Source organism: Python bivittatus, unplaced genomic scaffold, assembly GCF_059951505.1.
Source record: "Python bivittatus isolate LINGU-HERP-01145 unplaced genomic scaffold, Pbiv_v1 ctg000400_np1212, whole genome shotgun sequence".
NCBI lineage: Eukaryota > Metazoa > Chordata > Lepidosauria > Squamata > Pythonidae > Python > Python bivittatus.
The window spans coordinates 4,029,165-4,045,773 of NW_028277073.1; the positions used below are offsets into that span (position 1 = coordinate 4,029,165).

At 39.3% G+C, this 16,609-nt stretch overlaps 1 protein-coding gene and 1 long non-coding RNA gene across 2 annotated transcripts; one reads left to right on the forward strand and one right to left on the reverse strand.

Annotated features, from left to right (window-relative positions):
- The first annotated feature begins 487 nt into the window (after positions 1–487).
- Positions 488–10,947, forward strand: SRGN (serglycin). Its single transcript, XM_007423155.4, has 3 exons — positions 488–620; positions 8,323–8,461; positions 9,732–10,947. Exons 1-3 carry the CDS (start codon positions 548–550, stop codon positions 9,934–9,936), a joined length of 417 nt encoding a protein of 138 aa, XP_007423217.1. The 5' UTR covers positions 488–547; the 3' UTR covers positions 9,937–10,947.
- A 2,727-nt stretch (positions 10,948–13,674) lies between these two features.
- On the reverse strand, positions 13,675–16,564 carry LOC148215175 (uncharacterized). Its single transcript, XR_015796715.1, has 2 exons — positions 15,924–16,564; positions 13,675–15,267 (listed from the first exon to the last, which is right to left on the reverse strand). It is a non-coding gene; the product is annotated as an uncharacterized LOC148215175 (long non-coding RNA).
- Positions 16,565–16,609: the final 45 nt, after the last annotated feature.

The window sequence follows — 16,609 nt, forward strand, 5'->3', positions numbered from 1 at the left end:
GTTACTTTATATTAATATATTCTGACGTGTGTAAATATTTAATAGTGAATGATAGCTTTCAACTTGTAATAAATATTGGGGTTCATATAAACCTGGCTGGTGGTGCAGGAGAACTTCCAAAATGTTTAACTGCTACATGTTCTTATATCATGCAAACCAATGTGTACTGATTCAGGTACATGGTAAATGATTTTTAGGTAAATGATTTTTTTTTTTTCAAAATTGAAACCAAGGCTGCAAATCAGCCCCGTTCCTCAGGTGTAACATTGAACTTGGTAAGATTTTACTCTGAGTAGACCTTTTACTCTTTATTGGCAGAGGAAACACTGGCTTCCTGTAGCAACTAGATCAAGAGCGTAGAATTAGGATCTGAGTTTTGTTAGCAGAGGTGTCCCTTTTCTGAGCTCAGGAAATTCTGACGCAAGGAATGGGTTGGGTTTGAGGTTTGGAAACCTTTTGTAAAGACAGTCACCCTCCTGGCCCTCTTTCATTTTCACAGCAGCAGTGACAGTTGGCGGAGTGAGGAGGTGCACGAGCCAATTTGGAGATGCTTGTCAAACCTAGTGGGAGGATCTTCGTGGCTCTTGGTGTAATCCTCTTTCTGGGGTGCCCAGGACAAGGTAAAATTTCAGGTGGCTGTTCTTTTCATAATCTTCTTGTTAAGCTGTATTGTACCATGTAGCAGAACAACAAATATGAGATTTGCACAGCAGTTCTGTACATGTTGATTCAGAAATAGGCATCAGTGAGTTCAGTTGGGCTGGCATCCAAAGAAATGAGGACAGAACTGCTCCAAAACCTTGGGCTCTTGCTGAAGATGTCCTTCTCCCTGGATGTTACGCTCAGAAATCTACTACAATATCCCTTCTCCAAGTAGGAATGTGGAGGCTCATAACTACAGCAGCTTGGAGTGTAGGATAGCCATTCTGATATGAGTGTTGTTTTTTTTTAAGGTGTGCATTCTTCAGACAAAAAGGAATAATCCCCGAAGCTTAATAAAAAAGAACAACAAAAAATGAAATTGTTAAAAGAAAGCTCAGAGTCGTAGAGCATTTCTTTATGATCTTGTTGGGGTTTAAGATTTCTATTTGCTGTTCTATCTTCAAATGTTTCCAAAGGCTCCCCTGTTTTTGAGCAGGATGAGGGAACTGGCCCACCTTCATTTATGGCCAGTGTCCTTGGGGTGCTATAGCAGTCCACCATATTCCACGCAGAGTCTACAGCAGCAAGGGATGTAGAGGTGGGGTGGGGGTTTACAGTTTCACGGGAACAAACATATTGGGAAAGTGGTTTAATTGTAAAAGTTGGGAGTGGTAGCTGAGTAAAAAAGTACAGTTCATTATGCCGTAAAAAAATATGATTAAGAGTGTCTTAAAGAGGATCCTACTTTCCTACAAGTAATAATACAAATAATAATAAAGTAATAATAATAATCAACTTAATCCCAAGAAAATTATAGTGTCTGTAATACTGATTACAGAACTTAGTACGTGAATTTGGAAGGAGCAAAGCATACAGTTTTACCATTATAAAAAATTCTGTGCATCTTCTATTACAGTTGGTAACAGTATTTTAAAGTATGACGCATGTGATAAAATACGGAAAAATTTAAAAAGCACTTTAATGTGACACTACCCGAGGGCACATTTATTCTAATTATGTATTCAGTACCAAAAATGTACTGTACAATCCAATTCTATACATTTTTACTCAGAATTTAATAGGATTTACTGTATGCTGAACTAGCTGCTTCAGGATAAGGCTACAATCCGGTAAGGCTGTAAAGATTAAACTGCTAGTTACGTGCCAAAGTCATTTGTTATGTGCTAGTTATGTAGAGAAACATTCAAAATGTTAATTAGAAAAGGAAAAATATTACTCTATCCATTTTTAGATCTCCCATAACTGGGCGGCAGAACTCCACGCATCTGCTAGATGGCAGCAGCGTGATACAATTTTCTGGTTCATTATTGCCATTCTATGCACTCTGAGTTTGGCCTGGACTGTGGTGCAATAAACCACGTTAGATTTAAAAATGCAACTCTACATAGCCGGTTAGATATGGCGTCACACTTCCCCTTGTGAGGAAAGACAAACTGACCAGGAATGGACTTGTATTACAATGATTACATCAAGGGAAAAGCGGACTTTAAGCCAGCGTTTGCTATTGGCTTACAAACGGCGGCTTGTTTGGGACTTAATTATAATCCTGAGTATAACAGAAAGTAACACATTAGACTTTTAGCAGGCAATCACACCATTTACGGGGGTCCATTTTCCCTCCTGCTTCTTCTTTCTGCTTGGTATTTTTTAAGAAACAACCTTAGGAACTCACTGCCTGGGGGCACCCTAGCAAAGTATTTGAAAAGTTACTTATTTTTTTCTGTTAGAGCATTAGGTTTGTCTTCTGATGCAAAAGGAAATTGGTGTAAGTGTGAAGAAATCGAGGTCTCTGTTCTTCACAGGTTACCACACAGGATACTTATACCGAACAATCTTACGCATCTTTACTCAGAACAAACTTCCACTTTCTGTGAACTTAATTCCTGCTGGACATGAGAGTACAATTTTCAAAAGTTAAAAGGAAAGACAAATCACAAACCATCTAAATATATCATATTTTCTAATCCTTGTCCCATTTTTCAAATGTGATTTTTCTCTGCACAGAGATGCTTCTGGACATGGACAGGACAGTGACAGTAGTAAGGTCACAGGCTGCTACACGGCTGGCAGAAATACCAGGAGGAATCACCCTTCAAGGATAGCCCAGGGAGGGAATTCCAAGACCATTTGTTCCCTAGTGATTTCTAGCATTACTCAACTATTGTAATTTATGTTATTCTGGTGAGATAAAGATGACTGATGAGGTTACCTAGTTGGGTAATGAAGCATCTGCAAGCAAGCAACCAAGCTCAGAGAGTCCCAAGAACTCCACGGTTCAACCCTGAGCTACAGAGATTCTCTTCTATTGGAGATAAAATCTGTCTCTGTTAGGGATCCGTGGCTACGAGAAAATGGCTGGGTGATCATGTATGATGCTAGGAATCACTAGGTCCAAAGTCAGTCAACAAATACCAAGTGTAGAGCACTGACTAACGTTTGTTGGGGCTGGGATGGAATAGCTTTGCACAGGGCATGGCTGGCTGGCTGAAACCTTGAAGAAAAGCACCCTGTGCTAAATGTGAAAAAGACTTGCACACTGTCCGAATCCTCTCTTTTGCATCAGTCTTATTGATGCTTCTGGCAATTTACTTGACAAAGAGATTTTTGAAGCGGCAAATCTTTGAGTTACTCTTTCACTGTTGAGCGAGTTTAATTATGAGTTTGCTTATTTATTTAATGGTATATGGTGCAATATGCAATTAAGTAGGGCTACCTGCTGAGCTCTTCCTGTTCTAATGTTGCCTCTGTCATAAAGATTGTATCAGAATGAACAATTTTGTATTCAACCCATTCAGCTTTATAGCATTGCTTTGGCTGATACAAGAGTGTTAATCCAGGGTCTCTTCCCTGCTCTGTGTCGGCTTGAAAGGCAAACATGGCACAACTCACTTTTGTAACTTACTTCAGGTTTACTATTAAGCTGCCACTAAGGAAAGACAAATGATGTAATTCCCGTGGGCTGATGGAACCAGTTCCATTCGTTTGGGATCTCTTACTCAGCTGGTGTTGATGACCTTGATCGCTAGTATAAAAGAGTTTTCTGGAAATATTATACATGGTTGAAGATATTGATTAATAGTGTTAACCAGAGAGGTCAACTTTCAATCATTCTTCCTAGTTTTGTTTTATTGACAAGAATCGATCTGCGATTCTCAGAAGAATAGGAAAATAATTTAATACTGCAAACTGAAGGAAATGTAACAGAAAGAAGCCATCATAAAGGCTTAGTGAGATTAAGGTAAAACACAGCAACAAAGATTGAACGCTGCTAAAAAGTTTGCACCGTAATCAGCTAATACTTCTGAGAGAGGAATGAAAGGTTAAATCTGTAAACTTTCAGCATGATTTCAGATGTTTCTTTCTGTTCCTTTGAAGTTCAGAAATAGAAAAAGGAAAAAGCTTCAAGGGAATGTGGTTAAACTAAAAAAGGAAAGGGTTTAATTTTAACTGATTCAATCACTTAAAACAGAAAATATCAAGGAAACATCTGCAGCCACTGTTTCCCACAACTGGTAAACAGACATAAGAATGTACCATGTTCCTAATTATCTAAAACAGGGGCGCCGGGGGGGTTAGGGTTAGGGTATCTTCAGTCTGGTGCTCAGGAGATGGGAGGTATGTTTGGAATTATAGTTTAGCACACCTGATGGACAACAGGTTGAGGAAAGCTGAGTTGTCCTTTTTCTATCATCTCTTTTTCTGTTGAACCTCCCCACCCCCTGCCCTTGTGTGCGCACTACATCAAGGTACCCTTCCCCAACCAATACCTTCTATATTATTCGACTACAGCTCTCATCCTCTCCAGGCAACATGGACTTCTATGGAAGCCATCTGGAGAAAATTGAACTCTTGCTGTCTAACAAATGGAGGGCAGCTGATTTGGGAAGGCTTTGTAGTGATTCTCATTTCTTTTCATAGATGCCACCTACATTTCCAGGATCTACTCCTATTACAATGTAATGATTTAAATGTATTGCCCACTAATTGTTGGCAGTGATTTATTTGCTGAGAAATTGTAAAGAATTGACAAGAAGCTATAGAAATTCCTTGTCACGCACAGGTCACTCAGTTTTTACTTTCACCTCTCTTCTAGCTCTTCACCAACCTAAACCAATACAAAACAGAATACAGTTTATTCAGTTTTTCTCTCTTCATAAAAAAACTCATTCCAGGATCCTACCAGGTTTTATGCATTTCTTGATTTACTAGGACCATGTTTTGGGGCAAATGTGAGAACATCTTCTGTGATCACATGGAGATGGTCTTTTCAGCACTACTAGTGCATTGTTATGCTGTCCTTCTTTGAAATGAAATTATGCCAGAACTATGGACAATTCACACTTATGTAGAATTGAGGGAGTAAGAGATTTCAGGGCAGATGGCGTGGCTCCCCACAATAATAATGTAGAAGTGATTAAGCTAAGAAAGGGCAACTGGCCTAAATAATCCACAGTAGTAGTTTGATCTAAGCTATCATGATCCAAGGCTGGTGTGTTGTCAACCACATCCCTCTTGTGTAATCCATCAGTTAGCTGTACATGAAGACTCTCTTAAGTCCCCCTTTTCTAATTTACTGTGAAGAGAACATCTGGATTTGGATAGGAGGAAAAGACTGATTGAAGAAACTTCTGTTTCCAGTTGTTACTTTTATATGTGTTTACTTTTAAGTCAGTTCCATCCCATTTTCACATGTAATAATGTTTTTTTAAAAAAACATAAAAATATCAGTGCATACCTGAATGCACTTCTGGGTATATCTTGTTTTAAAATATGTTGCTATATCAGGGAATGTGCACTTCTACACCATCAGGGTTTTCACTTCCCCAAATTTGGGAAATAATTGCCTTTACTTCTGACAACTTGAAATGGTGACAAGGTGTCAGACCTGCCTGTACAACTCTAGAACTGGATGCTGAAATCAGCAGGCATCCAAGGAGGCAAATCTCTGATAAGTAGGTTTATTGTCAAAAGAAAGTTAATGACGCCATTACCGAAGAATTCCAGTTACATTTATTGTGACATTAAGGTTTCAATCATTGTGTGCACTTTTGTGGTGCCAGTGGCTTAACCCAGCTTGTTTCTTGGGAAGGATGATTTTCACCCATCCTTTGTTTTGGTAACAAACTAGACTTCTGATCTTGTGAAAACCACCTCTTTGCCTGTAATGGTATGTGGGAAAGACCTTGGGAGATGGGGAGAAGAGATGCTGCCTACACAACAGTCAGATAAGAGACTCCATAGCCTGCAGCTGCAAAATAGAGGAGCAGAGGCTCAGAAAGGAGCCTCCCTAAGTTCTCAGGCTGTAAAGATGACGGCGGGGGAATTGTAATCTTTCAGACTTGCAAGATTCTGTTAATGTAGCTTTACAATAAAGTAGAAATAGCTTATCTGGTTGTGTTTCCTGTCTGATCTACCTGGTAAGGCTGACATTGTCCTTAGCTGGCTCAGAACTTGCAGTAGTAAAAATCCCCTCACTCTTATTCCACAGGGCAAGACACTTGACACCTTCATGCTGCAAAGCCATTAAATGAGCATTTTTCTTACAAGATCTGAACATGAATGAATGAATGAATGAATGAATGAATGAATGAATAGCTTTGCAGTGGTGTCAGCTATACCACAGCTAAACTGCATGTATATTGGCACAGCCTTCCAATTCTGCTGTTGTGGTGGGAACATAAATACTAGGAACTTTTTTCAATCTAGCCCAGAACCCCCATGAAGTTCATTCACACTGGAATTGGCAGAAGTTCAAATTTTGAAACTTTGAAAATGACTCCTCTCTAGTTAACAGAGTGACTTCTGATTGTGTGTAAAGTGAGTCACTTAGTGGAGCAGTTGATTTCCTCAGCCATGTCATGGAAACATGGTTGTCTATGTTGTGGTGAGAGAAAGGAAATGAGTTGACTTTCTATATCAATGTCAGCCAGATCCCATTATATAGCTTGAAAAGAGTGGAACTTTCTTTAACCTGGTGCTTGCTGGAGATGATGAAAGTTTGTTCAACACACCTGGAAAGCACCAGGTGCTTGGGAGATGGACTGAAAACTAATATGATGTCCTCCTATCCCAACTGAACACTATTTACTAGAAAGTCTGATATAATTGTATTTTCTGGCCCAATCAGCTTCAAACGGCCTTGTTCCTGCTTCTCAGCCTTCCTTTGAGCCTTTGCCCAGTACACTCATCCCAAATGCCTTACAATTTTCCTTTGGAGTGATGTAATTTTTTGAGCCTGGTGTCTGTTCTCATGTTTCCTGTGAGTTCCTGCTTCTATGCTACCTTTGAGAAAGGCCAGGATAGCTAAACTTTGTACTGCCCGATCAGGATCTTATAGATCCATTTAGGATACATTCAGGATTTTAAGCTGTTATAGGCAACTAACAACAGTTTTAAGTTAAGGTCCCCAAATTAGAGAAGAACTTCCTATGATAGATTTTATCACTGAAAGATTTTTAGAATGATCAGCGCTGTTAAGATTATATTGGTACAGCACAAGCTCTTGTGTTAGGCATTGTGTTCAGGGGCTCTTTACCCATTTTCAACTTAGCGTGTTGGCTGAACCCAGCCAACTGGGGCTTTTGTGACAAACCATCATTAAGTAGCCTTTCCCAGTTCTGTGCCCACCAAATGTGTCTAGATTTCAGCTCTGAGAATTTTGAATGAATGTAGCCAATGGAATTCTAGGAGTTGTAGTCCCACTCATCTGGAAGGCTACAGTTTGGAGAAAGCTGCTCATTTATTATTCGTAAATTTATTTCAATTTATACTGTACTTTGTCTTTTTTTGAAAAGGTACTGAAACTAGCGAATCATAAAAATGGGACAAAATATTTTTTGAGTAAGCTGCCTACCATCAGATATCATGTTTAGGTTTCTTGTTCCTAATCAGTCTCACTTGACTAAGATGTTTTCAAATGTTGTTATATTTACCTCTCCAACTAGAGGCCAATCTGAAAATCCACTTAATGGCTGCTGATGCCTTCAGCAAGAGTTTTCCTGTGAAAGGAAAGCCATTTTGGCTTGGTTATTTGAGAGACTGTCTATCTCCGATAATTTCTGCCTGTCCTGGAAGATTGGGCAGAATGGGTGTTCCCTTTGATCAAACAATGCCATCTATTCAGACCTAGGAAGCATGCTTTCTCTATTGTGGCACTTGCCCCCTGGGGCAGCATCTCCCCAGGGATCCCTATGCTTCCCACCCTGATGTTGTTCAAAAAGGTGTTGAAAACCCACCTGATCCCCCAGGACTTGGGGTAGGGTGGGCTCCAGCCCCTCTGGAATTTTTATCTGATTAAGTATTCCTCTTCTTCCAGATGTGCATGATCTTCATTTTCATGATTTTATTGGTTTCCCTGCTTTTCCAATTACAAGCCACCCAGAGTCTTGATGGCCTCTGAATTGATTGATTGATTGATTGAATAAATAAATAAATAAATAAATGTATAGAGGAAATCTCAGGTTGCCTGTCCTTAGATTCTGACAAAGGCTGTCACTGTATGAAACTTTTATACTGAGTTTTCTGTTGTTCTTTTTACAGAGTCTGATGGCAGTACTGAAATGGCAATGCTATTCCAATACCAAGATTACAGAGTTGTCATGCTAATATTTAAAAGGTTATAAATAAACTTGATTCAATACATATACAATCTTTCACCAGGAGCTCCACAAAAGGGCCAGTACATGAGGGTCAGATGCAAACCTGATGCCAATTCTGCCAACTGCGTTGAAGAAAAAGGACCAAGTTTTGTCATGGCAGACAGGAACGCCAACAACCCACCCAAGGCAGACCCCACGCTGTAAGATAAAATAAACTTTCACCTATGGTTCTTAGTTGTTCTTTAAAATGCTGAGAATGGCCTAAGCAAGCAAGGTTTGTGACATATACAGGACGATGATACAAAATCATATTTATTATATAACAAAAGAGATATATTGATATATTTCTGTTTTTAATCCTGCTTTGTCTTTATACTGCCTAGAGTTGCATTGGTGACTGAGGCAGCTAACAACTTGATTAAATAAAACCAATCAATTAATACTGCAGGCAGAGTTGTTGCAAAATAACATAACTTTCAGCACTATACAAACTGGGTCTTATAAATGCAAGTTGCAATGATCCATATCTTCATAACCTGAATTTTAAAAATACATGTGCAGCTATGTTTTGGGTTTTTTTTCTTGGCAGTATCCTTTTAACAAACAGAGATTCATTGGGCAAAGCTTTTCTCATCAGGAAAAGCCATGTGAGAGATACAGGACCAGTGAAATAGAAACTAGACTGAGTATTGCATTAGTGGGCTAGAATCCTCTATCTCTCACGTGGCTTTTGAACTGAGGAACAGTGAAACTGTCACTTTTCTCATGTGGTCTGAATTCTGACTTATCTCATGTGTAATCTATTTTACAGCAACAGCTCTGCATAAATACAAAGAATAGGTGGACTTACTACCTTTTCAATCCTTTTCTTTCTCCCTCATGCTTTTGGAGCTGATGCTTTGATTTAACCCCCTGTTTTTAACTATAAAAAAAATTAGGCTTGCTATGTTTTCATTCGCTCCCTCCTTCCTTATTTTAGCATTTTAGTTGGCCAGCTCCCTATGATAGGGAGGGAACCAAAAAACCTTGTAGGCACCTGTGTGGCATGTATAAATAATAAAGAGTACATGGGTGCCTTTTGTTACAATAGCTATGTGATCTTACTCTTGTTTATCTGAATCAGTCTTTGCTCACACTGGCTGGGGATTATGGAAATCAAAGTCCAGCTAATCTGGAGAACAAAAGGTTGTGGATGGCTAGATTGTACTAACTCTCTGAAAGAGGCTAATAAAAAACGATCACAAGCAGAAAAATGCATATTTAATTTTTTGTTTGCTCTGCATATTGCTTGACCAGTTGATTTAAAAAAAAACAAACAAAAACCAACTGATAGACCAGACATCGTTTTATTTTATTTTCATATCATACATTGATTTTGTTCACTCCCCAACTTACTTTCAGCAAGGGAATAAAGAAAATCTAAACATTCTACCTAAGACTTAACAATTGTTTTTAAAAAATGTATTGCAGAATGACACTTCGAGACCATACCAGTACTTTGCCATTTTCTGAAGATGAATATGGATCAGGCAATGAAGTTGATCCCGAGACAGGGTCGGGCTTTGAGTACGATACGGAAGAGCCCAGCACGTCTGACTTCGCGAACCAACCAAATGTGAATCTGAAGCTTAAGCTAACAAATGAAGGCTTAGTTCTCCACGAAAACAGACTGTGATTTCGGTTATGGCTAGATGCGATCTTTCTTTTTACATGCCATAAATTTTGATAAAATTTATACCCTAGCTAGGCCAGGCAAGTACATTATAAAAAAAAATTACAACCAACCATGCATGCCTTAAAATGCTTAGTGCTTTTCTTTGATAAAATATAGTATTTGCAAGCTTGGGGGGGTGGGGTTAAGATATAGAGTAATCTTCCAATCATTTGCATTTATCTTCTGATATGGAAAAAACAGAAGCAAACATAGCAGAGCAGTTCAGCTAAATTCAAAATAATAATGCAGGAATCAGCCATACTAAGTAATGAAATCCTAGACAAACTCTCTCCATGTGAGCATCGTTTTGCTTCGGCTCATAAAGTAGGAGCAGATCAATTCCCAGGACAAATGAATGGGAATGTGCCCCATCATTCTGGAATATTTTGAGACATATTTTTCATTTGCACAAGAGACCTGCCAGAACTAATGCAAGAACCTGCTTTATATATGATCTTTGGAGATAACAAAGGCTCAGACAAAAAAATAGGCTTCTTCTGGTCCCCCCCCCCCCATATAGGGGATGTTCCAAATTTTCCCAGCTCTTAACTTTTCCAATCAACTAGCATCTTTCTGAAGTCCACTATTTAAGGTAGCTTTCTAGTCTGGGTGGATATGGTACAGTCTAAGTGATTTTCAAAAACAGGAGCAAATAAGCAGGTTTTGGGGGTGTTTGCATTACTTTTAGAAAAGGGAGAAGCAGCAGCTTTTCAATTTACAAAACAATTGCCTTCCTTCAAACGTTTCCAAACATACTGAAGAACCACGCTGTTTTAAAATGCATCCATGCCTTGTTCCATTTTTGTTACATTGTAAATTGCCCTTATATTTACCAGTCAGATAGATTTCATTTTTTACTTATCTTAAATGCAGACATAGCGCTTGTTTTGCAACTCTTTTAGCTACTTGTTTTCTTATACCTGCTATTACTGAGCTATCTTTCTATTAAAATCTAATGCAACTAAAGACTAATTTTTATTTCTTAAATACTTTTTATTTATTAATCAGATGTATCATAAATAGACTCTCAGTGGCTCATTAATAAGAAAAATAACATAATCAAAAATAAATTTAAAAATACAGTCCTTACAGACCCCAAAATGATACCTGGTGTCAACACTCAAATGCCTTCCAGAAAACAGCTGAAATACTAGATGGAAAAACTTTCTTAAAGTATTGCTGAAATTTTAACATGCCATTCAGCCTAGAAAATCTAAGACATGGAATCCATTGATACAGATATCAGCAAGTTAGAGAACAAAATGCATATGAAATACACATTTAAGGGAGGCATTACATGTATGGATGGAGTCATTTGGTAATTTACCAGAAGCAAATCTTCTGGAATAATAAGTTATTTATGGTGGGTGTGGGGGTCAGAGTCAAAGCTGGACCGTGTCTGGAACAGTGAACCACTTTCTGTTCTGGATGATTTATTTCTGGTAAATTATGAACCAACCAAGAATAGCCAGACTGGTGAATTCCAGAGAAAAATACAACTGTGTAAGATCTCAGAATGTTTTACCCTATGAACATTTGCACATATCTAAACTGTGTTTTGAATGCAGCTAGCAAAGGAAAGCCAACACTTGTTTATTGACCTAATCTTCCTGTTTTTTCCTACATTCAGTCAGAATCTCCCCATCTGTAACTTAAGTCCATTATTCTACATTCTAACTTCTGATACATGAGATGTCTTGGATTTCTCTGATTCTCATTTAGGTGTTTGAAAAATGCCATTTTTTTCTCTTCGAAGGATAAACACATCCAGTTCCCTCAGTTTCTCCATATAAGAATTTCTTGTCCCTGTTCATCCTCATTGCCCTTCCCTGAACCAGTTCTAGTTAATCTGAGTATTTCGTACAGTTTGTCTGAGTGGAAACATAATTCAAGTTGGAATCTGGATAATTCAGAATAGAATGTAACTCCCTATGATTTAGAAATTATACCTTTGTTGATGCAGATTGAAGTGGCATTTGCTGACTCACATTCAGTGTATGATCAACTACAATACTGAAATCTTTTTCACATACATGTTTTCTAAGTATGTGCATTTGATTTATTTTTCCTAAATGAAAACCTTTAAATTTGCTTCTTTTAAATTTCATTTTAGAATGTTCAACATATTTCTCTAACATTTAAAGTTGCTTCTATCTTCTACAGCAGTGTTTCTCAACCTTAGCAACTTTAAGAGGTATGGACTTCAACTCCCAGAATTCCCCAGCCAGCAAGAAACACTGTTTTAAATATTAGCTATCACACCCATCTGTGCATCTGGTTAACTGTTTCTTCCACCTCATTATCCTAAACAATAAAAATGTTGAAGAGAACTGGACTCAGAATTCAATCCTGTGGCACCCTAGACCACTTCCAATGGCAAGCTATCCATTTCCCAAAATTTATAAATCCAGAGCAGTCCAATCCTACATACCTTCTACTTAGAAGTCCACTGTGTTCAATTCTGCCAATTTCTAGGTAATCACAATTGAATTGCAACCTAAACTAAACTGCTAGGAATGTATTAGAAGAGCAGGAGAAAGGCCTTAAGGGAAACACATCATTAGCTACCGAACTATGAACTATCATTAGTTTAACATTATATGCTCAAACTCTACTGTATATACTATACTGTAAGGCTATTGACTGGGTGATTATTGACAAAACAATTAATCAAGAGTTAACTGAGTTTAACAAGCCACAACTGGAGAATTCATATACTCTGCCTAGGGGCCTTTACAACAAACCACAATGATGCCAGATTGACATGCATAAGCTGTCATTTGACCCCACTTGTCCTGCTTGATGTCCCTGATTGTGCTAGGGACATGCAATGTGCTAAGTCTAGACCGCACACACCTTATTGTACAACTGTGTTATTATGGGAAATCCCCACTCCATAAGAGTTCTGTAGAGTAGACTGGATTGAAGGATTGTGGCTGGTTCCAAATCAACCAGTTTCTATGACTGAGAAGGGATTTGAACCTGTGTCTTCCCAGTTCCAGTTTAGTTCTTTAACCATTAAACTACCAGTGGCTGAAAAATAATCTTAGTAATCTTTCTAAAGTTTGCTCCTTTCAGCCTATCAATTTAACATTTATTTATTAAAATTATACTCAGGGATTCAATTTCATTTTGTGAACTTCTCAGTGGCTTGGCCTAAAGGGCTAATTATATTGGAGAAAAAAAACTATTACCAATTAAGTCTTGAGAGGTGAAACAGCTAAACTGAAAATAGTTCCCTTTGTTATACTGTGTGGGTGTGCTCTCTCTCCCTCCTATAAAGAGTTTTCAGCACATCCTCAGCATTGGACTTGTTCATACTGGAGGCTGGGACCTATCTGGTCCATCCATCTGCCAGACAGGGGAGCTTGCTTCCCCTCTCTTCCAAAAAAAACTCTGAGCTCCACCTGATGGTTGCCCTGGGTGTAGAAGGCAAAAGAAAAACATTTGGTTTTTGCCATCAGCAGAACTCAGATGCCAAGGCTACCAGGATACTGCCTGCCTGCTTCCCATTAACATTAATGGGAATCCAACCTGGCCTGCTTTTCAGTTAGACAAAGAAAGGATGCTCAGCTGCTCTTTCTGCCTATTAATCTGAAATTGCAGAAGTGAGAAAAAGGAACTCTTCGGTCCATCAGCTAAAGGAACACACCTCCAAGCTGTATATAAGCAAGAATATTACCAAAAGAATCACTGAAATTCATTTCATTTCATTTATTTGATTTAGGCATTGCATGACTCCACATGATTCTGGATGGCTTACAGTATAACAAGGAAGATAAAATACAACAATTCGTTTTTTAAAACAATTTTTATTAAAAGAAGATTTTACAAAGATTTTAAAAGTGACAGAAACATAGAATAAGAAATTAAAAAAGGTTATAAAAGGATAAAAGAAAAAGTGAAGAAAAAAGTAAGAAAAAGATATCTAAAGAAGTGACTTCCTATCTTCTTTGCAGCAGTTACAAACATAGCAATTACCATCTCCACCCTCCCATATTGCATATCATAGTTCCCTTCTTCTCATAAACAAATCTTTTTAATGTATTGTTGAAGGCTTTCACAGCTGGAATAAGATGGCTGGTGTGGGTCTTCCGGGCTGTGTGGCCGTGTTCTGGAAGTTTTGTTTCCTAACGTTTCGCCAGCATCTGTGACCAGCATCTTCAGAGGGCAGGAGCACAGACAGGAGCAGTTCTCTCTGTGCCCAGGATGATGTGACCCTGTTGTGGGTATTTATAGAGATGAGCGAGAGTGCCTGAAGGGTGTGTGTGTGTGTGGGGGGGGGGTTGGGTTAACGATTGGCTGCTTGTTTTGGTATTAGAACGTATGTGTATCCTCCTGGGGGTTAGGCAGGTTTTTTTCTATTGAGTTGTTAACGAGTGGCTGCTGAGGGTGATTACCATGTTTAAAATCTTTTTAATCAATAAATCCTGAAATCAGCAGTTCATTTTTATTCATTTTCAGCAAGAAGTCTATAAAGGGTTTCCAGTCTTTTATAAAAGTAATTGTAGTTCCCTCCTTGATGATACAACCATTCAAAACAAATAAATATAAGCAGAAAAAGAACAAGATGGCCAGAAACCAGGAGACTGAGAGTTCTAGCATTAGCTACATGGCCAACTGGGAGGCTTTGAGGCAGTCACTCTCTCTCAGCCCTAGGAAGGAGGCAAGGGCAAACCACTTCTGAAAATGTTTGCCAAGAGAACTGTGTGGATTTGTCCATGTAGTCACCAGGAGTCGAGTCTAAATCAAAGGTACCAAAAAAAGAAAAAAAGTAGATCATAAAGCTTGGGAACTGATTTCTCTTGGCTTCCACTGAGTTGCTGGGAGTTGTTGTTATTATTATTATCAACAAAAATCACGAGGGATCCAGCCACTCTAGCCCAATCCTGGGAGAAGAGCCAGGCCCACTTCATGGTTCAGCCCTTTGTTCTCAATTCCCTCCTTTACCTTTTTCATCTTCTTCCTTTACGCTTGTAAGCTTGGGGCAGAGCCTTTTTAAAAACAAACATTTGTACTTTGTGTGTTTTCTGAAACACAGAATAAAAGTATTGTAATTACATTAAAAAAAATGGCTAGTACATGCTGCCGCTAACCCAGCTAGATCCCATCTCAGGTATGTGCCACTCGGGCAAACTGAAATTCATCTTCATGTCCCTCTAACATGGCATGAAGACTCCTCGCTAACCATTTTTAAGGAACTTGTCTTCATGGGCGACACCTCTGTGGAGGCAGCTTAAAGTTGTCTTTAGCTGTTCTGCTGTTATGTTTTTTCTTTTCCTGACAGCATTCCTGTATTTAATAAACAAACAAACAATCACATGTATATCCCGCCACAATAATAAATTGGCAGCTTACAACATATATCAGAATAGTCATAATAACGAAAAGGGTAGAAACTACAACACATTTAAGAAGATTAGTTGTATGCACACCCTTCAATGTATTCTTGGCTATAGCATTTACATTTTAAAGCTGATTTTACCCCACTGGGGAGCCATCTTTCTTAGTCATCTCCCCAGACTGGAACTATCCTGACAGAACCTGGATACAATAATACAGTAGTTACCGGATGACAATGGGGGTCCCAGAAGGTAGGACCAGAGTGCAATTGTCCATTCCAATTTTCAATAACTATAACTACCATCCTGATAATGCAGGTAAATGTGTAATTGTTAATGACACCAGAAGCTATACTTTCCACTATTCTTTATAAGCTCCTTTTAAAAGCTGTAGCCCTCACTATATCTTCTGAAAGTAAACCCAAGGAAGAAAAATGTCTGTTCAGCTTAACACTGTTTGGGGAATGTGCATAAAATGGCCAGGCACTGCAGTGCACTTGGGACTGCTCTCTCAAATATATTTCCTGGGAGAAGATCCTCAACGACCTCAGGGCAAACTCCTTTCTCCATTTCTACAATACTGCTAGATCCAAAAGAACATCTCACATTCAAGACATTTAGGGGCGGGGCCCATCTTGTCGAAAGGTCCCCGTTTCTTTCTGTCACAGAACTAGGGTGAAAACAACACGTCTGCTGGTGATGTGGAACACAAATGCCTTTCCCCCTGTTGGGAGAACCTCCACTTGTCAGCAAGTTAATCACCGTGACACTGCTCGATTAGACTGCTTGAGGCTGAGGGCTGTAAGACGCCGGGGACATGAAATCCAAAGGGGCTCGGAAGCACCTTTTCCAGCTAACGAATTTTATCACGAGGCACGAGCTTTCGTGAGCTGCAGCTGCCCTCAGCAGACGCTCGGAGCGGCGGTAACGTGGCTCTCCTACCATGACATCTGTGAAGAGCTGCCCACACGGTTTAAGGGCAAAAAGGAAAAAGAAAAAGATGGCTCCAGTAAAAGATGCTGCCGCAGATGGAAGGTCCCGCTTCCAACAGACTCAGCCTGCGCAGTTAATCGCTCAGGGCGTTATATGGACCCAGAAACTCCGGCTGAGTTCGGCGCTGGGCAAAGGGAGCAAAGCGCGGACTTGACCCAGCAGCGCCTTAGTCGCAAGAGAGAAAAAGGCATCTTTGCCATGAAATACCAAACCCCCGAATCCTAGACGGGCTCTTTCCTCGCTCGGCCCACCGAGGACAGCGCCCCCTAACCGTCGCCCCGCTACGCGACGCCTGCCGC